Source organism: Dermacentor variabilis, chromosome 7 (genome assembly GCF_050947875.1).
Source record: "Dermacentor variabilis isolate Ectoservices chromosome 7, ASM5094787v1, whole genome shotgun sequence".
NCBI lineage: Eukaryota > Metazoa > Arthropoda > Arachnida > Ixodida > Ixodidae > Dermacentor > Dermacentor variabilis.
The window spans coordinates 117,932,846-117,960,756 of record NC_134574.1 but is presented as its reverse complement, the minus strand read 5'-3'; the positions used below and the strand labels follow the sequence as shown (position 1 = coordinate 117,960,756).

The 27,911-nt window shown below is 45.2% G+C and overlaps 1 protein-coding gene across 1 annotated transcript; it reads left to right on the top strand.

Moving 5' to 3' along the window:
* The first annotated feature begins 36 nt into the window (after positions 1-36).
* On the top strand, positions 37-27,911 carry LOC142588816 (hepatic triacylglycerol lipase-like). The gene is made up of 5 exons (XM_075700633.1): positions 37-51; positions 12,826-13,125; positions 17,605-17,857; positions 19,335-19,523; positions 27,637-27,911. The coding sequence occupies exons 1-5, from the start codon at positions 37-39 to the stop codon at positions 27,894-27,896; spliced, it is 1,017 nt and encodes a 338-aa protein (XP_075556748.1). The 3' UTR covers positions 27,897-27,911.

Genomic DNA, 27,911 nt, shown 5'->3' with positions numbered 1-27,911 from the left:
GGCTGGTTAAGCTCTGCGCAAACGGGTGGCTGGACCATGGAGATTGATCAGGTACGTCTACGCTAAAATTCCTTCATCAGCCTGAGTTTATGCCTCCGCCTATTCGTCGAAAGGTCCAGCCTGCTTGTTGTTACGACACATTCGGCGCTGCGACAGAATGCTCGCAACGCACGCTGTTTCGATAGCTCTCGCTTAAGGTCGACTGCCAAGCAGCAGGCGGAGTGTTTGGAGAGGCTTCGCGCGCTCGCTCCTAGGGAACCGGAAGTCGACGACACGACGTGCCATCATGACGCAGAGCCAGTGAAGGCGGAGCTTAGCCCCGATCACTCGGCGAACGAGTTGAGGAGAAAATGCATGACCATGGAGGAGGGTAACTTGTAATCGTCCGTAGCTCTCTTAATATGAGACGTTTCACACAAATTGTGGTGCGAATGAATAGCTGTACCCTACGCGTCTACAAAATTTGCCCGAAGCGTTTCAGAGGCCTTTTGAGTCGCTTTCAGTAGCCCAGTAATTTTTTTTTATCAAGCGCTTCGTCATCTCTGTTTACTAAGTATGTGCCTCAATTTCCCGCAAGAATGAACTGGTCAATTTAGCTGCACTATCAATGGCTGGGAGGTCATTATGATATAGTAAAGATAAGAATGGTCCGAGATCGCTTCCCTGAGGAACAGCATATTTGACGGATTTCTCAGCTACCTTTATCCTGTAATCATTACATATGGAATTCTATGTTGTAAATAGGAAAAAATTAAAGAGTGTGCTACGCCTCTAATATCATAAAATTCCCACTTTCTTAACAAAATGCTGTGACTAACGAGGTAAAAGGCCTCCGGAATATCTAAAAACAAGCCGAGTACCATTTCTTGAGATTCGAATTTCTCTGTATGAACTGTTTTTAAGCAGAAAGAGCAAGTTCAGTGGATTTATTTTTTCAAAAGCCGTATTGGGCAGAACGTATAAGATTGTGGCGATCTACGAGAGATGTCAGGCACTGTAAGATTATTTTTTCAAAACCTTTAGAAAAGATTGGTAATATGGATATCAGCCTGCAGTTTCTCGTTTCATTTTTGTCCCGTTTCTTAAATACTGTAGTCACTTTGGCGGTCCGCATGTCACTCAGAAAAATTCCTAATAATAAACTTTGGTTAAAAATATGAGTTAGAAGTGGCGACAGAAAGTCGATTACATGTTTCACTGGCTGTATTTGGATACCTGACACATCAGTCACTTTACTGTTGCTTAATGAAATAAAAGACGTGACAACTTCATTCACGGAAACCAGTGTAAGGAATAATGTGTGCTCAGTGCGAGAAGTTGTATAATTAAAATCTTCGTCATTGTTTGAAAATTGACCGACAGAACGAAATAAATCACTGAATCGACAATTCGCTACCTGTTAATTCTACGCCATCTTGAAAAATCTTAATAATTTGTTCTGGTAATTTTCCTAGCATTGCATTAAGCATCTTCCAAACGTTAGCAGTACGTCCTACAGACGTATTAAATTGGTTGAATAGATATTCGTTCTTAGCTCTTTATAGTTTCTTCGTGACGGCGGCAACAAGAGGTTCAGTGACGAGCGGAACATAACCCAGTACACTCATGGCGCAGCTTGTTAAAGCGTCGGCGTGAAAGAGAGAGAGAATAAACTTTATTCAAGAACTCCGGTCCTGGTTAAAGAGGCTCATTGGAAATTGGCACATTTCCGGTGTATTTGTAGCGAAGCTTGCTCAAGCGTCGGGCAACCGGCCTTGAAGAAACCGTGTAACGTGGGTTCGGTCGCAGCCGGAACGGGGACAAATTTTAAATGTTTCCTAATGGTAAAGATGGCTTGTCTAAATCGATCAGTCGGTGAAATTGGCTGGTCTAAATGCAGCCGGGCATCTCGCCCTCGCTTTCCAAGCGGCACCATCACAATGTTATCGCTCGGCGCGAGTTACATTCCGTCGAGCAGCGGAGAAATTTAAGCGTTTTATTTGTCATTCCGAAGCCGCATATTCCCTGTGGCACGTATTTAGTACCCAAGTAAGCGTGAAAGACGTTCATTGAAGAGAAGTACGCACCTACTGGCGCATAGCCAGTGAACCAAGATAAATAGTATAAAAAAGTTTCATTTAGGAGCAGCACAGAGTGATTGGCAGATACGTAGTGCTCCAAATCGGTGTCAAAGAAACTAACTGAACAACGAATATTCCAAGTGCCACATAGCCAGTCCCGAATTCATACTGACTCATGTCAGCGTCAAAGTCGTTCGTTGAAGAGTGGCATATAGGTACACAGCGTCACATGATAAGTGACCCAACTTGATCTCTTGATTCGTTTCGAGCCCTGCTCCCTCAGCACAGCAGCCCTATGAGCTACGCATTCGGCCATGGGCTACAAAATGACCTAGGCTGGTGGAAAAACGGTTAGACACGGATAAACAGCAAGCCTGCGAAAAGTGCGCGGAATACTCTGAGAATGCTAATCGCGTTAAAATTCCGGCAGAACACACCTAAGGGCGAATGTCGAGGTTTATGCGATTACCAGTGAAAGTGTGCGGCAGCGCACCGCACCACCACTGTCAAAACGCGTCATGTATGAGGCGTGTGTGCAGCCTGGTTACTCTCCGCGCTTTTATCTTTGGTCAAGTTGTGCTATAAAGCTGCACCACCAAGAATTCCAGATGTGGTGTCTGTGTGCATATATAGTGAGAGAGGATTCTTTGAATTTATGACGAGAATTCGGTGGCGTCAACTCGGTGCACCGACTAGGAACACCAAGAATTTTAAAGTTTTAGTTCGTTATAGGGAAACAGCAAATAGGCGCAGTGACCCAAGTTGTCATGGCATCAAAGTGGTTCACAGAGAAGCTGGACGTAACCAGTAACCCGATATGGCGTCAAACAAGTTCGTTGAAAAGCAGTGCATATCATGTTGCACATACGCAGTGACACAAGATCACGTCAAACATGTTTGTTCAAGTTCGACACACATACAGTTTCACATGCTTGACAGTTGCCGTGTTGGCGTGAAAGTGGTTCATTGAGCATCGGCAAATACTCATTGCCACAATGACGGATTCGACCATGGACGACTCAGTGACACAGGTTGACGGGAAAATGGTTAGAGATAAATAAATAGGCGCCCTAGGCTAATGGGTGCTTATCGCAACAAACTATTATTCAATCGAAGCATTTTACTCTCAGATCCCCGCGAAGTGAAACGCCACTGTAATTTCTTTACGAACTCGTGTCTCACTCTCCCCCACCCTCAAAAGGGGAGGAGAAGGGGAATAGGCCGGAGGGTAATCTGGTGTAGCTAATGTAAAAAAAAAATACGTGGTAGATGGACCGGAAATCACAGGAGGAGGACGGACAAACGGAAGTTTCGAGTTATGAGAGTAATCGCGAAGAATGTGGTACTGCATTTGGGGCCTACCGAGAAATGGAGATAACAACCAGATCCTGGAAACAATTCACGGACGTAGGTTGGTACGACCAACCCAGTCTTTCTAGTTTTCTTTAAATGAAAAGCTAGAACTATTCAACTCAACTCTGTAACTCTAAATACGCGGGAAGAGGACAATCAAGATATCTGGTAGCCACTTGTATTCGGTCAGAGTTATTTAATAGCACAAAAAAAATATTGGGGTACTCTGGTTCGCTTAAGAGTGCAAATTATAATGGAAAGAGCACGCTTACAGATCCGTCTCAAAAAAAAAAAACATTACAGGCTACAGGGAATAATTGTGTGATTACTACCGCGAACGGATTCAGAGCTGACTTTGAAACATTGATACATGTTCGTTGGAATGTATTAATTTTGTGAATGAGTTATGACCCTATATTTTATTTATATGGGAGATCGGAATATCGACAAGGATATAGAGTCACAATTTCATCGAAATTGTGACCTGACAGACTGAAGTGCTGTGCCACGGCTTTAGGAAGTATCTTAGCCGTGTCTGGGCGGGGCCCCTTGAGTCTAACAATAATTGCCTGTCCTGTTTCGCTGATGCATTTTTAGTGGCACAGTGAAAATTCCAAAACTGCAGATAACGTTTGAACTAGTGCAGGTAAAACCGGATTTGATTTCTTCCGTACCATCGCTTGCAATGCTTTAAACTTTGTCATTTTGAAGATGTTCTCAGGTCTTACGCCGGGGCCGAGCACAGCTGCTATATTGAAGGTGCAGATGGGGTTTTGCGTGTACTAACATGTTTTTAATGTTTCCACAGTGGGTGAGGTATGACTCTTAGTACATTCATGAACGCCTCTCTAAAGAGCTCGTTGCTCGCTAAGAGTGCATAGTAAATAAACAACATTGTTTATGCTTCTGTGTAAGAAAACTGACTGACGGTTACGCTATTCCCTAAGGCGAAGCTTGAGCGCAGCTACATAACTTGTTTTCATATCACGATATATTGGCTGGCGCGGACAATCTGTCTCGTGCGGCACTTTGAAAAAGCAGAAAAGTGTAGCGCGGCTGCCTCGCTAATCGGGAGATGGCGAGAGGCAGCGCGAGGGTCAAGGTTGTTTCACATGGCGCGACTGGGGCAAAAAAAAAAAATCGTTCTGCCGCGCACTTTGAAGAGCGATTTTCGCTGACAGCTTTCACATGCGTTTGCGGTAGCGCGATTTCCACCGCAGCGATGCGCAAGGTTAGCCCCTGTTCACGAAGTATCCATGCCTGCATCGTTAAATAAAAGCAACATGGAAACTAATCAAATATTCGAATTTTCCTATTAGTATTCGATCATAGAATAAGTACACCACTTTTTAAAGTTTAGAAGTGTTGATACTTTATGACAGCTTGCAGATGCGGTGAGTGAGGCGCTGCACAACACAGCAAGTATGAGCGTGTCGCGGCTTGTGCGGCGTCGGTGGGGTGGTTCCGTTTAATACAATGTAGTTTTGTTGTTACTATGGAATCCACAAGTTTTTTTCCTGGAGGAACATTTACTTTTGCAGAAGAACAAGCTACTATTGCGTGTGCATGTATAAGCAGCTGGCACAATTTGTAGCGATGAAGAGGTTGACGACGGTGGCGATCAAGTGGGTACGTGCTTTATGTTGAGGCGGCGTCTGCTCCCGGCCTGCAGCTTGTCCTTTTAAACGAACTGTGTAAGCGAAATAAAAAAAAATGTTTATGAAGCTCCTAAGCCGCAGGCGGTGGTAGGTCATCATCATCATCATCATCATCATCATCATTATCAGCCTGGCTACGCCCACTGCAGGGCAAAGACCTCTCCCATACTTCACGAACTACCCTGGTCATGTGCTAATTGTGGCCATGTTGTCCCTGCAAACTTCCTAATCTCATCCGCCCACCTCACTTTCTGCCGTCCCCTGCTACGCTTTCTGTCCCTTGGAATCCAGTTCGTAACCCTTAATGACCATCGGTTAGCTTCCCTCCTTATTACATGCCCTGCCCATGGCCCATTTCTTTTTCTTGATTTCAACTAATATGTCATTACTTCGCGTTTGTTTCCTCACCCTGCTCTCTTCTTGTCCCTGAACGTTACAGTCATCATTCATCATTCCATAGCTCGTTGCGTCGTCCTCCATTTAAGCAGAACCCTTTTCCTAAGCCTCCAGGTTTCTGCCCAATTCTGGTGGATAAGCCCAATTAAAACATAACTGGCGCGCGACATTGCACCACAGAGTAGCCAGCGCACGGAAAAACAGGAAAGCGCCTATTTTGACGGCCGCTGTGTTTCGTCACACGCATTACCTCTCCCACATCGCGCCGATCACTACGACTAAGCGAGGGCGCGACCAACTTTGAATCCAATCACGGAGAGCCCACGACGTCGCAGCGGTCGCTGAGCGACGGGATTCGCTGTGTCGCTTAGTAAAAACCGCGCCATGTGAAACGGCCTTCACGCGTGAGCGCAATTCACAGCAGCCTCCATAGACCGACCTCCGCTCATGCAGCGCGCTCTTTCCAACTACGGCATTGGCGGGTGTGCATACTTCATGCCATCCGTGAACAGACGACAGCGCTAGGGTGCTTCGGTGTCCTCCTCACCTGCCGCGGGCGAGGAGCACATCCATGCACTCTAGACGGCGCGTTGCTGTGGAGCCATCTCGTAGTGGTCGTCCCCACGGAGGCCGTAAGCGCGGCACTGCATTTCTCTTTGCACGCTTTAGCCATACCCTCCTCCTCTGCTCACCACCTCATAGTTCTGCTGCACCTTCCTCCTCCACTTTCCTTCTCGCGCTCTCTTCACTGTCCCTGTCTTTTATCCCCTGCTGCACTCTGCGTTCACTCTTTCATCATTCGATGAGCTCGTTCGTTCGGTTACGCCAAAGGACGTCGCCGAGGGATGCCGACGCTAAACGCAGGAATAGGCTCTTAAGAGCAGTGCTTCAAAACGCAGGCATATTTCTACCCTTGTATCGCCTATTAAACTCTCTTGTCTCGAGCAAAGTCATTTGCAGGAGACCAGGCGAAGCTGGAAAGGGGAAGAAGCATTTTATATTTTGCTTACGTTTGAACATCTGGCGATAGTTCACTCGAAACGGCATGCTGCATGGCGCTTCAGGGCAATAGATTGTTGGCAGGTCATGCATTTACTATCTGAAGCTGCAAAATATTATTTGGATCTTTGAAGTATTTTGTAACGATGTCGGTTAGCCCAGTGCACCACGTGGGATGTCTCGCCAACCGCCTTCACCTTTGTTTGGTGATGTCCATTACCATCTACAGTCTGCTTACTTTTACTAAAGAACCAGCTATACAAAATAAAAAGAAAAGAAATTTTTGTGCGAGCAACACTGTGTCGTTTTTCGTAGAAACTATAGGAGACTTCTTAACAATTTTACGCCTTTTTCCCAGTCACCTTCGCCCTAGAATATGCGTGTGCTGTGGAGGATGCGAACTGGAAATATGAAGAAGGAGGGGGCGTCCCTCCAGCTGAAGTAGATGTGTCTGGAGAAACCTGGGACGAATATGTAGTCAATCAAACTCTCCGCCTAATGGAATTCGCTAAGGTAAGTTATTTTTTCAACTCATTTTCTCCTGTGTAGTGTTATAGGTGCACCACGACGCAGGAAATCCGCCCTCGCACAGAAATAGATCTCGAGAAATAGCACTCAACTATAGCCCCAGTTTTATTTGATTGGACTTTACGGTGAGCTTCTACGTGAATTACAGTAGCGCGTTGGCTGTAGCCATTGGCTTTGTACAGTCGTTTGTCAAACCAGACCTCTGGCAGTTACATATTTGAAACCTGAGCCGTAATGGTTCAACGCAGGTTATTACATTCTTATTTAACCGGTATTTAGTTTGGGACATAATCCATTCCGCAAAGCTCCGTGAAAAAAAAAAACTTAACATGTTTCCTTAGTTTTTATTTATATTAAAATACTGCAACCAAAACACGGTTATCGCATTAGTGTGGTTCCGAAATCATGAAAGATGCGTAAAAGAAGGTGAAATAAAGACAATGCAATACATAGGGGGGAAATACATGGTCCTAAAAAGCACAAGATTCGCAATCATCAAGTGTTGCAGTGAGCTCGCTTCTTGGTAAATTTGGAATGTCTAGGACCAGCTGGTTCCCGATTTTGATGGTATAGCCAAATAATCTATACTCAATTTTTTTAGTCCTGGCGTACGGTTATTAAGAGGGTGAAAATTGATTGTTGTAGACAGTTTAGCAAACTGGACCTATTGAATAAGGAGGAATGTTGAGAAGTAACAGGAATATAAAAATGTATAAGCGGAGGAAGTGGACGAAGGAAAGTGATGGAACGTTTCTTCTATCTTTGTTAATTTTATCTGTTCTTTTTTCGTCACCATGAAAACAAAAATACGGATAGTGCCTTTCTATAATTTCGCCCTAAGACTGACAATAAAGATTAGTATTCATTTATTATCTCATTCCCAAATGAAAGAATTCCTTTAGGCTTTTTCTCTTTTTGCTTAGTGGCACCTGATTAATAATTGATTCACTGGATTGTGCCACACAAATAGGCATCAAACCAAACCAAACCAAACTTGCTCCGATAGCCCTCATGGCGGTGGTTTCAGTACATTTTTCGCACAGGAAACCTGCCAAAAGAAGAAAATTACGCATGCGTCCCGGAAACACCTTGTGTTCCTAGAAGGATAAGTTATAGCTTACAACAGAGTTTCACGTCTTTGTATTACATTCTCATGAGTCTCGTTTGATGGACATGTCGAGTCCGTCTCATCGCACTTCTACCACACGATGGTGTCATAATACGAACTTCGTCTGGGACATGTCTAGAATATCCCGCTTCTCGAACAGCAGGGCCGTTGACTCCGACAGCCACTTTACCATCGTTAAGAACGAATGATTACACAGAAAGCACCGCATGATAACTAAAAAAGCGAGTGAGGAAGTCGCCCTCATAACACTTCCTACGACTTACACCATTGCCTACGTCCCTCTCGACACATCAACTAATTGAATTCAATGCACACGCAAGTTCCCAATGCTTACCTTGGAAAAGCAGTCCGGGGTAAATGAAGTCCGGTTTGATACTAGAAGGAATATAGTGACAATTTACGTAGCGATGCAAGCCGCCCCACAAAAACTGAAAACCATGCGCATGCCTGGGCATGTTGAAGTGCGCTCGTTTATTGCGCACTGTAATCGGACTAGGGCCTAAGTTATCTCACACCTCATGGTGGACATTACCGACAAGAGGTTGCAGGATACGTTGTCTTCAACCGTCAAGATAATTGATCTCCAAGGGTTCGGTCATTTCGCAAGCATCTCGAGTGAGATGGTTTACCTCACCTCACCTACCCAAGTCAAGGTGGGCTAAGTGAGAAATCCGGTGCCGCCATTTGTGCCCCGACCCCTTCAATGCCTCAAGTGCGCAACGCTGGGCAACGTTACCCCTTTATGTACTGGCCAGACGACATTCATCCACTGTACAGGCTGCCATGACAATTCTTTACGTACAGTCGAAGTAACAAAATGCTTGAATTGCGATGGCACACATCAGGCAAGCTCTAAAGGTATATAAATATAACAGATGACAATACTGCAACACATGAGCACACTTTGACGCACAAGGAGGCGGCAGCGTCAATTCGCGAGTAGTGGGACAGATCGCGTCGTCATCGAACTGATGAGCAGAACCATGGCCTCAGTCACACAGGTCCAGCAGGAGCTCATTAAAGCTACTTCGTATGAGCCTCCAAGTGTGATGCGCAACATCAGCAGCGGAAGCCAACGCGCTACCGATTGGTCACGCTTAACACCGCGGGCACCCGAATACCAACGCGAACAAAAGAGCGTTTTGAGACGAACTCAATCGGTTCGGCCACCACTGCGATGATGCGGCGAATAATTGACGCCCTGTGGCTGCTACCGCGGCTCTCGAATACGCCTGTAGCGAGAACAGCTGTGGAACTCATGCATGCCGCAGACATGCCTGTCTTTATGCTTCCATATCCTTGATCACTCTCCGTCAGAGCGAGTAAAGCTCGCCGCGATCCTGCGCATGTTGTAAGGAAACAGCGGACTCTGCAGCAGCTCTCAACATCACACTATTCATGCTACCTTGATACACTGTCCCAGTCGTTTCCACAACACCTATCCTCAACGTCGAGTGGAAGCTTACAATCACGCCACTCAGGCCGTACTCTACACCTTTCTTATAGAAAAGTTTCTCTCCCTTTTAAGACTTTCCTCAACTCATGAATAAAAAAAACAGAACTGAATATTTTGTTTCTTGTGTTTGGAATTCTCAACTGTCGTCATGTACCGTAAACTTTTGCTACATTGGCAAAAATTTTCTTTATAAGCCTTACATTTTCTTATCGCGAGCTTATTTCAAGCCATCAAAGAACACTTGTGACAAGATGACTTGTGTATAACAGAAATATTTGTCGTGTGTTGGGAACCTAGTCTTTTTTTTTTTCAAGGAATCCGCGCAAGGAGACCATCGTGTTTAATTTCAGGGCAGAAAAAGCAATAAATCACCCTGCAAGGTAATTACAGGCAGGTGATATGTTAAATAAATTCAATTCTGGTCCTATTTTGTGGTTACTGAGTGACACCAAAAAAAAAAACTATTCGCAGTCCATTCGCCGCTCTCTGCGAAGCTACGCGAAACTTTTTGCAGGAGGTGCAGAACGCGCCGCGTCATTGGAGTGCCACTTTGTTAGCTGCTTTGAAGAAAATAAAAGGAGGCAAATGCTCAAGAGGACCTGGATTGCAAATGGAAAAGCTAAAGGAAACTTTCCAGTCAGTAAACGCCATTTCATGGATGAACTTGACGAAGCATAATCTGGAAGATGTGAGTAAGCTTTTACCGCACTTGAAGGTGCAGCATATTACTTTCTTGAACACAACTGATGTTTTATTTCTGCTTCGTCGCCTCAAGTTCATGTCGATCATGGTTTCCGCAGCGTCGCATTGAACTAAAGCAAAAAAAAAGGTGCCGTCAGTTTAAATGATCAATAGCTTTAGCGGATGCGAATTTTCATTTTCTTTGCGTTCATTTCAGACCAATAGTGTTCAGAATAGCAAGCGCGTAAAATTGATACTGCGTAGCACATAAAGCCTAAGTACCGACCCGCAGACTTGATACGACTAAGGAAGCCTTGGGATACTCACTGCTGACACTCGTCCACGCGTCTCCTACCACTGTCACCGCGGAAAAATTATTGTGCGAAGAGCTACTTAATTTTGCACCCATATGAAAAAAAAATAAAAAATAACGCGCGCAGCATAATATGCTCAAGCATAATTTGAATGTTTTTTTAAGTAATGCTCAGGCACAACAATAGCGGCGAGAAAAGTCAGCGATCGTCCGAAATGTTATCTGCTGGTCAAGCGCATCGTCTTTTAGTACATGACCCGTATACCATTCGAGAAACTTCCGATAGATGCAGGCGTGTCCTACGCTGAGCGATTACGTTTAACATTTATTGGCCGGTGGAAAGCGGTCACCGGAAATAGATAAACAAGTAGACATGTCAATATAAATAAGCCTCGCCCTTCAAAATGAAATAAAGCAAACTGACTTGTAATAATTAGTTTTTTTCTTTCTCATAAGAAACGCCCTCACAATATAACTTATCCAACTCCTACGTCATATATCCAGCATTTGTAATCAAAGGTGGGATTACCTAAGATATAGCCTACAATGGACAACAGAGTGATAATAGCAAAACGAGCCTTTGAGATCATTGCGCTGTCGTAATCACTAGTTACCTGAAACAGCCTGCCTGTCCAAGGTACTTCACGTAAGTGGTAAAGAATGCTTTACCACGTTACGACAAATTGGTTAACGGGGATAAACAGCTACTGGGGCTGGTCAGTCTGTCACGAGCAGCTTGTCAAGAGCCCGTGGCTGCCCTCTAGAAAAATTGTGGTTGTACATAGAAAATGCCTTGCGGCAAGGTCACTTTTCTGGCGAATGCTCTGTAGCTCTCAATCTAATGTAGGTATCCTGCAAAAAAAAAAAACTGAAATTGGTCGCTAAGATGAAGCTATCGTTACGCTGAGTTTCATTTGGTTGTCATAATTAGTTTGTCGACAGTGCACTTCTAAACGTTGCGGAATTCATTCCAACCCTAGTCGTCCCAAGTTTCATTCAGCTAATTAGCTAGGAAGTATCATCATCATCATCAGCCTGGTTACGCCCACTGCAGGGCAAAGGCCACTCCCATACTTCTCCAACTACCCCGGTCATGTACTAATTGTGGCCATGTCGTCCCTGCAAACTTCTTAATCTCATCCGCCCACCTAACTTTCTGCCGCCCCCTGCTACGCTTCCCGTCCCTTGGAGCCCAGTCCGTAACCCTTAATGACCATCGGTTATCTTCCCTCCTCATTACATGTCCTGCCCATGCCGCCTCCCCCCCCCCCCATTTCTTTTTCTGGATTTCAACTAAGATATCATTAACTCGCGTTTGTTCCCTCACCCAATCTGCTCTTTTCTTATCCCTTAACGTTACACCTATCATTCTTCTTTCCATAGCTCGTTCCGTCGTCCTCAACTTAGGTAGAACCCTTTTCGTAAGCCTCCACGTTTCTGCCCCGTACGTGAGTACGTGAGCTAGGAAGTATGCTCAATCGCAAAATATAAACAAACGTGTTTTGTTTTGTGCGCTCTTTTGGACTGCGCCCCGGTAACGTATATCATCGCCCGCGTCGAGGCTCGGTTTAACGGCCCCCTGCGTGTACACAGCGCTCCGTCGCAGCTGCGCCGACAACAGCTGCGTCTTTAGAGCGTCGTCGTAAAAGAGCCGTCGGAAGTGTATCACAGCCGCCACAAGGGCATCATCATTTTGTTGATAAGATAAAGATAAAAAGAAAAGAGAAAAGACAACAAATGATTGTGTATTTCTTGTATTTCGCATAAATGACATACACAATTATACGTAAAGGTATATACTTACAAAACTCTATCCCAACGTAATTTATACATCCACAGCAGCATCGCTGGTCAACCACCTTCACAGGGTCGAATGGCTCCTGAATTTTTTTCAGTTTTCCTCTGCAATACTGTATATTATTTTCTGGAAATAATACATACATACATACATACATACATACATACATACATACATACATACATACATACATACATACATACATACATACATACATACATACATACATACATACATACATACATACATAAATACATACATACATACATACATACATACATACATACATACATACATACATACATACATACATACATACATACATACATATATATAAGCTGTGAAAAATGGTTGGCCTTCAGCGGAGTGTTCCTCATCTTCATGTTTATTCCTGCATCTTTTGCTATAGATCTAACAGCGTTATCTGGATTACCATCTCTCTTCGTTCCAACAGATGAAGGCGTTGCTCAATGCAAAGCTTGGAAGGTTTCCCTGCTACGACCATGTAGGATGTTTCAACCCGAAAGAAAAAATGAGCCTCGAGATTGCTGGGCCCGACCCTCCCGAAGAAATCGGCACCAAAATAACCTTCTTCGGAAAAGGCGCACGCAAAGGAGTGGTCGTAAGCGACGCGACTTGGCCGAACGTGATGGATACGAGGCGTTGGAATATGAGAAGGCCGCTCGTCGCAATTATACACGGCTTCACCGAGAATGGCCAGAAGCCCTGGGTCATCTCCCTGAAGGACAGCCTCGTGAGATACGTGAGATATATTCCGATAACCTTCTTGCGCTTTTGTGAGTTTGCTCTACAATGAAGGACAAAAAAGTTCCAAGTTGAGTCGTTTGAGTAAAATGCACGCCGTTGAAAATATACACACGCCAAAGTTCGAGCTTTAGTAACACGCGCACGCACGCACACACACGCACACATTCACCCAGAGAGATAGAGAGAGAGAGACACACACGCATATGTGTTTAAAGATCAGACGCAATCACGCGGGCACAAATAGCCACAATAAAACGCACGGTAATGGTTTCGCGAAACTGCTACCAAACTCATTAAAATGCTCGTTTTTATAGAAAAATTTTTCTACCTTTAATTTTTTCTCACTGCTAACGTCCCTACATTTAAGGAGTAGGATGGAATCCTTGATGAACCCACTGTGATCTCTCCGCAGCTGTGGCCTTACGCGAAGATGAGACGTTCGATCCCCCAGCCGCGCCAGCCGCATTGCAATGGAGAGGGATTGCAAAAACACTGCTGTACCCTGTACTGATCGCATGGCTCAAAGAATTATCCAGCGCCCCCCACGACGCCATACCTTATAATCAGATTGTGTATTTGGCCCGTTAAACACCAGATTGTACATTTTTAACCGTGGCACTGATTCATTATGTTCTTTTTCTTTCTTCGTTTTTTTTTCTTTTTTTTTCAAATGTTGTGCAACGTGGACGTAATGCTGACACTCACAGACGACAGAGAAATTGTATTTGATGAGTCTTAGTGCTCATCGCTGTCAAACTCTGGTGTCATGTATTGCGGTGCGAAGCAGGTGGTGAGAACCAATGCGTAGTTTTTAACCACCGCTTCTCACATCGCAGGTGTAGTTTGAGGTCCCTGGCATGCGCAATAAAAACTCTTCGCATATTTAAGCGTAAATTTGTTAGCAGTGGCGCATACCAGCACTCTTCAGGGAGAAAAAGAAAATGTGTTGTGTGCCCTTTTCTTTCTGATAACCATGCCTCGTGGGAGAACAATGAATGCGAACATTTCAAATGATGCGTTCTCTGAAAAATTGCAAAGTGTAATAAGCTTCACATAAGGACAAATTGACATCATCTTTATTCGAGCTAATTTTTATAAACACGCAGGTTTTTGTGTCGGCGAGATGCATACCCTATTGCTGAGTAACATGAAGGGAAGTCTGAGAAGCCGGGTTATAAACTCTAAGCTACGAGTATGTATATTTAGGGCACCAAGAGGGGTCCAACTTGTAGCATTTTGCTAAAATCAGATAGGAAAATTTTCATTCGAATAAAGAGCGACGTCGATGTATCATGAATAAAAATGCATAGTTGAATTGCGACCGTATCGACAACGCAGCTTCCAAAGTGCGCCTCTTATTGTTAAACCCTATTTCAAAGATTTGAAGCGATATTTTCAAACACTTAGATGTCGTTAGTGTACGTAACCAAACAATGTCTAGCAGTACCAGGTCAGGGCATGTCCCGTAGGCACTTAGCGATTAACAAGTAGCTAAGAAACAATGTGGCAGACATGGAGGAGAACAACGTATTGAAAATCAAAAAACAGCCATATCGCCAAAATCAGCGTCTTGAAGTGCTTTCCGCTGTGAAACAGCGCGTTTGTTGACACTGGATCGCACTCTGGGGACGATTGCGCAACCTGGGAGTCGCCGTAACACCAGTGAGATCACTGGAAAAGAGCTTTGTCACACTGGGCAAGACGCTGGTTTCAATGGGCGAGGAGCTGTGGCCGCACTCGTATACACTGTAAACGCACTGGGTCGCGCAGGAGTTGGCTGTCGCGTACTGGAAACTGTGCTGGTTGCGTTTGTGCGCACACTGGTTCCAGTATTGCGAACAGTTTCGACGCTGCTGAGTATTAAATTCTCGATACAGTTTTATAAGGCAGACACTCGTCCCCTGTCGTAAACGCTTTACTTTCAGGTCATAAACATCTATTTCGGGTCGCAGCTTGGTATACATAAGCCTGAACTGCTCCGTTTATGTATCTAGGTGTGACACTGCGGCCAACGAGGGCTCATTGCTCAGCAGCAGTGGATGTTGACCTTTCGTTCGCGTTCACCGCACTTCTCCTTGTCCGTGTACGTGATGTGTTCCTGCAAAACGGTTCTATATTTGTTTATGAGCGATGACGCAACCGATGACTGCTACTTGTCGCGGTGTTGCGGACTCGACAAGAAATAAACAGACCCAGCAGTCACTCGGACGCGTTCGAACGGAGCCCAGGAAACCTCCCGTTGATGGATATTATCGCACCAATAACACAGCTGAGGCAGTTCGTGCGCTTCCATTTTACACAGTGTACTATTACATAATAGTAAAAAAGGTGTGGGGCATGAATACAGACATTTTAGTATTCACCAGGCACCCGCGAAGAGATCGTTCCCTTCCATCAAGTTACGCCAAGCATACCCGCCGAGTCCATTTACACGTTATTGGCCCGTCTGCGCTCAAGGATAAGTATATCAAACGAAGAAAAGTCACTGTGTCACTCCGCCTTCGTAATAATTTCTTTCGTGCCAAGGATCAGCACAAGAAGCGATGAGCGCCTATGTGACGCGTTACATAAGCGTATGTTCATGCGCTGTCGCTGAAAGGTCCGAGCCGCACTAACTGGGCTTCTCTGACGGAGATATGTGACTATAGAGACTTGTCGATTGAAAAGCATTGTTGGAATAAGAAAATGTTGCATTTCCCTCGCGCGAAGAAAAAGAAATGGATACCAAATTGGCAGTAACACCCCGAACAGCAGCCCGTGTCCCCTGTTAGTTTGACATTTCCTTAAGTGAAAATACGAATTACCAAATAATATCAGTGTTGTGACACTAGCAGACACGCTGTTTAATATGGAAAACGAGAAGCTTTTTTTTCTTTCTTACAGTGGCGTAAGTTGTAGTTACAGGGCGAAAGCGCATCTACCACGTCGGTGTGAGACATGTAAGCACCAACTGAAACTGCCCCTGGATACTGACACGACAAATTATTCACAATTCATCATGTTCCGGTTATAGCTTCTGAGACATTTCCAACGGACGCTGGCGCCATGCCATACTCAATTACATTTTCTACCGTTCAGAAAACTCAGTGCCCTTCCACTCTGTGAAGAAGCATGACCAGCGAAGCTGCGTATGTAGGCCCCCCTAACGGCGAACTGAACCTCCGCCGCGGGTAGGCCCGGCATTGCACTATCTTCGGGATCGGCCCACGTATGGGGAGTGCTTAACGCCTGCTTCACCTCCGCCATAGGTCGGCCCCGCATCACACCATCTTCGAGATCAGCCCACGTATAGGAAGTGCTTAACGCCTGCTTCACCTCCGCCGCGGGTCGGGTCTGCATTGCACTATCTTCGTGATGGGCCCACGTATGGGGAGCGCTTAACGCGTGCTTCACCTCCGCCGCGGGTTGGCCCGGTATTGCACCATCTTTGGGATCGGCCCACGTATGGGAAGTGCTTAACGCCTGCTTGACCTCCGCCGCGGGTCGGGTCAGCATTGCACTAAATTCGTCATCGGCCCACGGAAGGGGGGGTTGCTTAATGCATGCTTCACCTCCACCGCAGGTCGGCCCGGCATTGCACTATCCCCGAGATCGGCCCACGTATGGGAAGTGCTTAACGCCAGTTTCACCTCCGCCACGGGTCGGGTCGGCGTTGCACAAACATACTACTTTACAGAGGAAAAGAACCGCGACTTCAGACGGGACGTGATGAAGGAGAAGACAGGACGCGCGGACAGGACGAGATGACAGGATCGATCGTCTTGCCCACTCCATCATGCCCCGTCTTAAGTCGCGGTTTCTTTCATCTTTAAACATGTCGGACCAACTGGCCCAAAGTTCCTCCCTCTTGTACTGCTTTACGTACTTTATGTTAAGGGTCATCAAGGTTGCTTGGCTGCCATAAAAGAGCAACAGAAAGAAGGAAAGGAAAAAGTCTAGAAACGAAGGCGTCGACCAGTTATTTTCGTAAGAGCGTGCGTATATTTTTACATTTCCTTTCCATGTGTTGCTCTATTGTACATGGCAACCAGCATGTGCTATAAATAAGAATGTCAGCTATAACAAGGGCAGTGACATGATCACTTCATAGCAGCGTCATGTTCCTGTCGTTCTTGTGTCCTTCTGCCCCACTTTTCTTCCTTTCTTTTCTGCTTTTTTGTCTCCTTTGCTCATTATAACACCAAATAGGCCAGTTTGCCATTCTCCTTGCCTTATAAAACCGTGGTAGGTAGCATCGTAGTATATTCGATGAGTGATGATCACACCCACAACCTTCAATTTTTCTCATGTGAGGCCTTTGTGCACACGCCCAGCGCCATTAACAAGTTCACGTCTCCGTGTCGCAGCAAAACGCGGTTGCGGGCTTTGGGTGTCCTGAATGATGATACAGAAGAAAAGCTATAGCTTGCTGTGCTTTGTCGCAATGACAGTGCGTCAGGTGATCTCCTCGCTTTCTTTTTTTCAGGCTCGCTGTAACGTACTCATTGTCGATTGGAAGAAAGGCGCCGCGTACCCTTACTACTTAAGGGCTGCAAGAAACACGCCTGTGCCAGGTGTTCAGCTCTCGCTGCTTATTCAAAAGATCATACACTCGTCGAAGCATCGTCTGTCGCCGAAGAGTGTTCACGTCGTGGGATTCAGCCTGGGTGCACAAGTCGCTGGCTTCTGCGGCCGGCATTTTCACAGTGCCTTCAAAAGGAAGCTTGGGCGTATCACAGGTATTATGGCGAAATGTCAAGCCGTCATTATTTTAGCCCGTTTCACAATTACAGAGTGCAAAATGACTCGCGCTCATTTATTCCCCTACCTACATATGCGCGAATACCTGCTGCACAGATCGCTGGGTACTACGGCAAAATTGTGAATACCTCATTACATGTTCTGCCTGCTAATTATGCTAAGAACTAATTAAGCTAATCGACTCTAAGCGCCTGCAAAATAATGTAAGTATGTAATGTCATGTGCACTTCGGGGAGAGGCAAAAGTAACCTATTTTGTCAGGCAGGGCTTTCTATAGGTGAATAGGCAATATGCGAGGCGATTTCGACAGTAAAAGCACCACACATTAAAACGCCTCCGGTAGACGGCGCAATCTTCACACATCTGCTAAATCATAAAGGGGCGGCTGCTAGTAGCACGATAACATGCTGTGTGATATTCGCTAATAATAATGATTCACAAATCAGTTTATACTTACTAGCTCGAGGGTCAAACGTCTCAACAGCGGAATTGAAGTCAAAGAGTGATATATTTATAGCTATTCTGTAGAAATCTTCCGTTTATGCAGCATTACGTTTTACATATGCGTGCTGAAAATCTGTGAATTGCTATATGGCCCAGCCACCACTCTTGAGCTCTGCTTATTGCCCCGGTGTTGATCAGATTTAACTGGAACGCCTTATCTTCATAGAAATGTAAGGCAAAATATTCAGGTGGCGCGAATGCGTGACTTGTTGCTTTCTATTGAAGATATCACAACAAATTCACCCCGTCATTCCTGTTCAGTCGCAGTTGCGCGAGCGCCTTCTTCTGGCCGACATATTCGCCGTTACCATTGTTGTCGTATCGCTGTCGATGTCCTTGTCGTGTCGTTAACTGCTTTGAGCAATAAATTTGTCTCTAGCAGCCATAAAAAGCCAGCGACCAATGAGGCCAGTGAAAGAACAGGCGACTTAGATATTTTTTATTGAACTCTATAATTAATCCCACATGAATGTCTTATTCACGGCAAAAAATACAATGGTGATAATGAAAAAGAAAGTGGAAGAACAGACCACCTAAATTTTCACGTGTCCGTATGACACTAAAACGTAAATGCACAAAAACAGACCATTTGTATAGCTACACTGCAATCGCAGAAAATGTGCACACAAAAAAAACAGCACGAACAGCTTTTTAAAAAGTACTTTCAGTTCATTATGGGTCGCCATGAAAAACTGTGGCATCGAAGTTATTGGTTATCTTGGTAATTTTTTACGTGTGTGAGTCTTTACCGGGTTCTCATCAATAGCGTAAGTTCGTTCATGAGTCCACAAATATGGAAAGCACAGCTGTTGCTGGTGTTGATCTCTGCAGCATCGCCCACCTATAGGGAAGGTCTATAGAACGCCCCGCATGTTGGGAGCACATAAATTTTGTTCCATGCATCTTTACCAACACCTGATTAACACAAAGGCTATGATTACTCCCTTCCAGGTTTGGATCCCGCCGGGCCTTTGTTCGAAAACAGCAAGACATGCATATCAAAACGGGACGCACAATTTGTTGACGCCATACACGTGAACGCGGGCGAATATTACCAGTTTCGCTATGGAGTGAACAAATCCGTCGGCCACGTTGACTTTTACCCTAATGGCGGCTCAGACCAACCGGGGTGTCGTACAGGTGGGTACTTCCAACTGAAGGTAAACTCTGCTCTTGAATTCACACAGAAGCTTAAATGTAACGTAAAAGGAAAATCACCTGTGGGGAAGTTGATCGCAAAACGTCACTTCGAATAGAGCTCAATTACAAGCTATACGCAGCGGCGGCTGAGCGGTTAGGGCCTTCTGCTGCTTCGTACGAGGTCGCTTTAAAGGCACAGCCTAAGGTAAAATTTAAAAAAGAAGTTTCTTTCTTTGAAATTGGCGAAGTGTCCTTACTTGTGCACATTTTCCATAGTCTCGCTTTTCTGAAAACAGAACTAAAACGCCCACGAAGATTGTGAGTCGATAAGGGGTGGAATATAATGGCAAAGCCCTCTTTTTGTGGCCGCTTATAGGTATTATATGAAATGCTTCAAAAGTTTCTGCGCACACATGAGAAGACTCAAAGTAACCTATTTTCGCGATATGGCGAGCACTTTATGGCTTACAATAACCGAAAGCTTCATGTGTGTAAGATAATGAAGTGCTCTGAAAATATTTACTGAATACTCGTATTTACCCAAATTTTCTGCGTTGACGAAGGCATACAGCGGTTGCTTTTACCTGGTCTCCTCGGTCAACTATGCTTGGAAATCAAGGCGCTTATATTTCATTGAGTTAGAAAGCTTGTTGTGAATGAAGAGCAATAATTGTTTATTATGTGTAGGTTATATATAGCCTTTGTAGAAGGTTACTCATTGGAGCGTTCCAAGATGTCACGCTGCAGTTATCCGGGATGGTTCCCACGGTCATATAAGAAAAAAAAAATAACACCAACTTTCAAGTCAATAAAAGTAACGCGAATGTAACGTGTACGCTGCGATGAAAATTTCGTGTTTCTGGACTGAATATAAATATCGTAAATAAGTATGGAAGCCTCGTTTCCTTTTTTTTGCTATGCATGGTTGATTCGCGGAATATACTTGGTATGTCCGGTTTCCTCCATGCACTATACGAAACTAACGAAACTAATGAAACTAATGCACCCATAGTGGGTAATACGCTTGCAGAATTCAAAGCGTGTGCCCTAATTACGGCTTTTGCAATGCATTACGTATGCTAGTCCTCCGGCATATTATGAGCCTGTATTACAAGTTGCGCAATATTTTGTCAGCTATAATGGCGTAGTGACCAAGGTCAGCAAAAATCAAGTTCAGCGAACTTAGAGGCAATTATATTTCATATGTGCCAAAAGCATGGACGTCTATTACTTCATTCGTAAAAATTAAGGGCAGGTGATCCACCTGCCATAAAAGATGGCTGGATGGCCAGCGGAGCTGCAAACATCGTGGTAAGAAAATTCGTGGTAAACACTTTACTGGATCACTCACTGTCACTGAATAACGACGGTCACAATGACTTTGTGGCCGCTATGATATACACTGTTCGGCATACTTACAACTGCAAACAGATTCATTGATAACGTGAAATCGATGCACTTACGCCGCTAGATGGTAGGTTGGGCCGGATTGGTACGGCATCGCAAGGGATATGTCTGCAACACAAAACGCGTAAATCACTCCCTTTTCGGTTTCGACACATCGACGTTGAAACCATCGACAACAGCCACAGGGGTAGTGTCATCGCAATTAACCCACGCAGAGTAGGCATGAACCTTGCAGCGCTGTGAGTCGTTGCATTTTTATGGTTGCTTAGGGGTGCATGAGCCATTGCGTTTACTGCTTCTTTAAGGGGGTATGGGTACTCACGGGGGTATGAGCCATTAACGTTGATAATTTTTGTGTGCAGACACGAAAGTTCTATGGTAGCCTAGCCATATACAGCCTTAGTGTAAATATCGCTTCAACCAGCGCTTGAAAGTATCACACTACAGTTTAGAGTTACATTTCCCTATGTCCCAATAAACCTTTCTTTAGCAAAAATTAAATTTGTTTCGGGATGCGGACCTTCTAAACTGCAATATTTACTGAAATTTTCAGGATCCTGCCTTATTACTTATGAAAATATTAACTGCACGCGTTCTTTTTTATGCATAATAGGACGTTCGCCTGCTGTCCTCGACCACATAAATGTGGTACTTCACTTTCGGTGAGAGCAAAGGCCAGCTAGTGGGTAATGTGTAGGCAAGGTTGAAAATCAGTGGGCTATATGGAACCTTGGCAATAAATTACGTTCGCAAGCACTCCATCGCGTGATAAATGGGTCTAACGATATGCGCGTAATTTACGCAAGCAAGATTTCAATAGGAGCGCTCATATATAAAGGAAACATTTTTTTAAAGACGTGATTCAATTACCGGCAACAGAAACCCTCATTCCCACAGCTCGAAATAAACTTATTCGCCAGAAAGGTCCTGCATGCTTCTGCAAGGTCGCACAAGTCGGCTCTAGTTTTTACTATGATTATTATTATTATTGCATAGTGGAGATGAACTTGCATAACCTAATGCTGGTGCACACATACTTTATATATTTATTTGTGTTCGTAACAATATTTTTTTTTGTAGATCTGCTTACAATGGGTGTGTGTCAGTTGCATATTCTGTACGTCTTCTATGGATAAAGCGTTCGCCCAGTGCCTCCTCTTTTTTATAGCGAAAACAATACTGCTCGCACTTTCGGCCCATCGATGGTCCTGGCGCCTCCTTACACAGCTGCGCGTCACGTGACCGTGTGACGTCACGCCAGACCGAGAAACGGGGCCCCAGCTCGCGGCATCGATGGTGGAGGCGAAGCCTTGCGCGCCGCTGCTTCGGCGCTACCGAGGGCGCTCGCTGGTGTGACGTCACGCCAGACCGAGAGACGGGGCCAGGGGGGGGGGGCGGGGGGGGAGTCTCCGTATGGCTCCCATCGGCCGTTTTCGAGCGGACGCTCTTTCGACGCTAGCGCTACGGTGCCCTTCAGTTACGGCCCTAACCAATGGGCGACGCAGAAGCAAAATGGCGGCGCACATAGTTGTTTACGTTGTCATGGCAACAGCAACAGTAGCCGCGCGGCACCTCTTCTCTCAAACTTTTTCTTTCCTTCTTGTTTTTATTATGCCGACCTGCTCCACTCCCTTTCCCCCATGCCGCGCGCGCTGCTCACTTTTTTTTTGTTTTTACCCGTAAGCGGCGCGTTTTTTTTTTTTTATAGCGCGCTTGTTACGGCGCGTGGTGCGCCATGGGCTATGCGTTGGCATGCACGCAGTTTTGCCCATACTTATATTATACCAGCAAGTGCCGGGACATAAAGAAAATTCCACTTCCAACAGAACAGATGTTTAGTCTCGCTTGATTGAGTTCGTTTCCGAAAACAGATTTTTCGTACAACGTGGTGCGACACAAGCTAAAAAAATGAGCAAAAGTGAAAGGTGCAAGAGTATTAAAGACAATAGTTCACAGATGGTGAAATAACAAAAGAAAGCGCTAGAAAACGCGAAGGCCGTTTCATGTACACACATAAACAAAAGATTTTTATATAACGTCCTCAAGACGAAAATCTAGACGAGCTCCTGATATATGCACTAAGATATTGCACAAAATTGGACGAGGTGTATGACATAGCCATGACAATTATAGAAAGTGAAAACTCACTGGTAATTGCAAAAACAATGACACGCAAAATACCTGAAAAATAGAATAAAATGCTAGCATTGTTTGATTGAGAGCCATACCAAAAGAAAGCTTACTTATAAATCTGCACGAAAGTATATGAAATGCGTGACGTGTTCATTACTGCTGAACAAATTGAAAAAAAACATGGCAGAAAAAAACATTGTACTAAAAACTGGAACACACATTATCACATTCTTTTGCACTTGGCCACAACTTGAGTAACGGTGGCAAGGGGAACAGAAGATAGTCGGCTTTTGCAGCAGCACATAGAAAACATTCGCAGAAAGGCTTATTCCTCAATCAAAGACCAGGTAAAATAAGCCAACAACAAGACTTTTCTTTCGACTCGAATGCAATGCTTAGCAATAAAATTACATCACTTAAGGCACTAAGTCGTACCTACTGGGCACTCCTTCGTATAATAAACACGAACTGCAAAAATCTGCATGTAGGACACTTGCAATGCTCATGCTTTCCAGAAGAAAAAAAAGCGTATCATGCCTACATATGAAGGTTGTTCGTGCAGTTTTCCCGTCGGGGGTTACTTAGATAGTACACAAACACTAACAGTAATTTTTCAGCTGTTAGTAGGTTTGTAGAACGTGACACACAGAAAAAGCACTGAGGGCGGTATGGAAAGCTGGGCAAGTTACTGAAGTTAGAGAATGAGACTTGGCACAGAAAAACACAAGTCACAGACCAGGTGACAATGAGGAGGAACATCTATTTGTCAGCTTTCTTTACCGGGAAGAGGCAAGTGTAGCACAATCAAGGTGCAACGACGTCCTGAGCCTCATGGAGCACACAAATGGACAGGGCTGTGTTGGTGTACCTGCGCCTTCTGATGTCCTTGGGTCTGCGCGCTCACCTGTTGTCTTTAGGCACCCGGAACAACCTTGCAGGACTTGTTTTTGAGGTATTTTTGCACCACTGCACGATGCACGAGCGGTAAGAGTCGTGAAACGGGTGAAACATCGCGGAGCGCAACCACACAGCTACCGAGAACCACGAAACTGACGAAACTAGCCACGCCGGTCCACGCGCAGCAGCGCACGCTTCGCGATAACAGCAGATAACGAAACATGAAACGTCATGCAGCGGGCTGAGCTGGCTCCGGGCCGGCGGGGCCGCACGGCGTGCGCGCGGAGACAGTCGATGGTGAGGGAGTTGCGAAGGTAGTAAAGAGGGAGGGTGATTGGAGAAGAGTTGAGGAGGGGGAAGGGCTCGGCCACCTGGATCGGCGCGCGTGCGCGCGACGATCTACGAGGCCATGCAAGGGAAACGGATTTTTGCGTTCGCCCATTACAGAGATGGCGCCAATTACCTCTGCCACCGAAACCAGGGAGTTTCGCCCCACTGACGGGGCCCCAGCTCGCGGCATCGATGGTGGACGCGAAGCCTTGCGCGCCGCTACCGATAGAGGGCGCTCGCTGGTGTCCACATGTCCACAACATCAGCCGAACCAAGGCGCAGCCAAGGGTATTGCTTTCGCAATCTTCCAGGCTTAACCAAGCTAAGCCTTCAGCCAATTTTTTTTTTCAATGCCAGCCAGATTCAGCCGATCCGACCGTTCCCCATCCCTCTCCTCTAGTCCTTTCCTACTCTCCCCCTTCATATAGCGTTCGCACCTGCTATGCGGTCGTGGGGGAGAGTACCATCTGGGTGGCGCCTCACCGCGGAAGTCGGAGGAACTCTGACAGGCGCGCAATTAAGTACATTGCAGGCACTGTGGCGTAATATCCTGACACCTGACCGACGCAGGGGCGGAGCTTCTACCACTTCTCATAAAGAAAGCCAGCCGCGCTATCAGACAGCCGCGTTACGCAAGCAGGCGTAGCTAAATTAGTCGTCCCATCTGGGTAGCGTTGCATCGCGGCGACTCACTGAACTAAGGCGCAGCAGCGGCTCCCATTGAAGAGCGAGCGATTGCACTGGCGTTGAAATTATAGAGGAGGCGTTGGCTTGCGCCATTCTGCCTTAGGAGAGCTGGAGTTAATCTTGCCTGCCATCCTATCTACTATAGTTAATAGCGGTCCTGTTTCTGGCTGCGGCAGCATCATGCCGACGAGGTCGGAATGTAGAAACACTCGAGTACTGTCAGTTGGAAGCGCAGCATAGAGGACAACATGATGGAAATTGATCCAAGAGTCGCACACACGATGTCTTCTTCTACAGCCTTGGTTTTGTTTTGGGAGCTAAACACCGTGATAAACCTAATAGAATAACATTACTAAAATCGGAAGTTCCCGCCTCCGTGGACTTTTCTGGCTCCTAACGTGGCTAAAGAAGTTACTCTTAGAATAGCAACTGGCATTTCCTCTTCGTGGTCGGTATTCTTTTTCTGCGCTGACAAGGTGATAGCCACATCATCTTTCATGGTTTTCTTGAGAATACAATTGGGCCTCCAGTTCCTATGTATAGTACCGCAGGCGCCGCAGGAGGTGTACTTGCGCCCGCAAAAGCTTTTGGAGCACAAGACCCGGGGAAAATATTTAATAAATTTGCCGCAGTCGTTTTATATCCCCCACCGCATTGAGAGGCGCAAATGGTGCTTTGCTTTACATCAACTTATTGCTCACGCAAATTTTAGGCTGAGTGGTCAAGTAGCCAGGAAATTCGAGTTTCCCGGGAATTCGGTGCCACCTTAGCATTTGTGGTGGACTGCGCGTCCGGCCCAGTAAGGATTTGATTCTTGAATGCAACCAAAATGGTCATCAGGCATGGACTAGAAAGCGCGTTAACTTCTGGAAGCCTGCGTGGTTGCGTATCAGCATCTTCCGTTTCTTTTTTTTTTTTGTTAGATTGTGAGACGCAGTTGCTTGCTGATTTATTAATGGCAGGCGAGTGCATGCAATGTTGTCCTATTCTTTATTTATAAATTCAGTTGCTAGAAGCCCTCTCTGTGTGTGCTTCTCTTCCTATTGCCGTTGTCCTCCGCGCCGATTTAAAATATGCATATAGGGCAACCTTCAAGGTACAGGCGCAAGGAAAATCTAAGTTAATTTACGCTGGCTTTTTAATGTTGACACATGTTCGTGATTCTCGCATAATCTCGAGGCCTGTTCGTCACTAGCACTGAAAGAAATGGAACCGCTCAAGAATCAACGTTTTCGTTTCAAGCCGTCTGCGTCTAATGTAATAAAGAAAAAGGTTTGTGTACACCCAACGCAACTTAGACAAAATGGTGAATGTCGGTTTTTGTGTCATAACATGCCCAAAATGTCCTGAAGAATTTTCTTCCCTCTTCTGTCTGCGTTCTAAATTATTCGTTTCATGTTTCATATCAACAAGAACGCCCAAGCCTAACTTTTTAACCCTGGCAATGTCTTATGTGCGCATGCAGGTAAACGTAAAGTTGCTTTTTTTATCTCACCCCGTGTACAAGAGGAACTAACCTCTATGGAAACCGCAAGAAATTCGGAACAAGCAGCCAGCTCCTATTTTACGTCGACGCGCCCACCTTTCCTGTGTATTATTGTGATTTCCAGCCCTAAAGGACAAACGTTTCTTGAAAGGCAGACGTTCACATCAACCTGAGAGTCACATGAAGCTTCATGCAACTCCTAGATAGGTGACAATCGAATGTTCCTCCACTTGGCGGGATTTCGTAGAGCCATCTCGGCTGGGGATGAAATTTTAAGCACTTGCCAGTACTCGACTGGTGCCTTTATTTTAAGAATGAAAATAAAATTAAGTCTGAAATGCCTCGATACGACGAATATTATCATAATCAAAACACTAAGAAGATAACCATACTGCATAACTTTATGTTCTCACAAATACTACCAATGATTGCTGCGTTCGCTCATCAATGAGCAAAAGGATACTTAACCGAGAGTCAGCTGACAAGGATTCGGTACTTATTGCTGTGCACCATGTTGAAATCACAGCGGATGCCTAGTAGATTCGAGCAAGTGACGCTGGGCGTCAGGACAGACGGTCATTCAATGCCTCCTAGGACAGTATCTTAATTTGCAAATAGACGGCGCGATTTCTGTTAGCCGGTGATATATGGCCTTTTTATTGGAGGTATTTTTTTTTCAATTGAGAGAAAAATGCAAACATGTTTGGTCCAATCCGCATGTATCACTAGAAACCTATGAATTAAAATACTAAGCAATCGGGTTGGCGAAACAATCAGCTCTAACAGCGACATTATGAATTCTACTGGAGCTCGTCAGTCCGCATACACAGATCTCTGTTCTAACAAACCTGTTATATTGGGCTATGCAGTCGGTTCAATGTAGGCAAAAAAATTGCACAGGCAACTGTGACTAACTAAATTGATTCACACGCGAGTGCTTCGTTGTTCACTTCCTAATTTGTGTTGTGCCCGTGTTTTGTGCTTTCTCGCCAGCTGTCAAACAAGTACAATCTTAGTTCCGCAGTCGACATCGATTACATTCGACGTCGTAAATTAGTTTGACTCACGGCAACAATGAAACGGTTGTCCGTTTATTATATTGCAACTGCCATTGTTCATTCATAAAACAAGTTTATTGAATGACTAATAAAAGCAACTCGTGCTTTCCTACAGCTTACTGGGCAAGGTTCGATGCTTGCAGTCACGACAGGGCTCCACAGCTCTTCATTGAATCTTTGACAAACCAGAGGTGTACTTTCAAGTCACTGAAGTGCAAACGTGGATGGCCGGCGTACCTGAGCGGCCACTGTCAAAAGCACAGGAAGGTTTATGATGGTGAAATGGGCTATCGCAGCCTTCTGAAGAAAGGAAGAGGAAACCAGTATTTGAAGACCAGGGCGAAGTCACCTTACTGCATATCGTTGGAAAAATAAATATGAATGTTATGT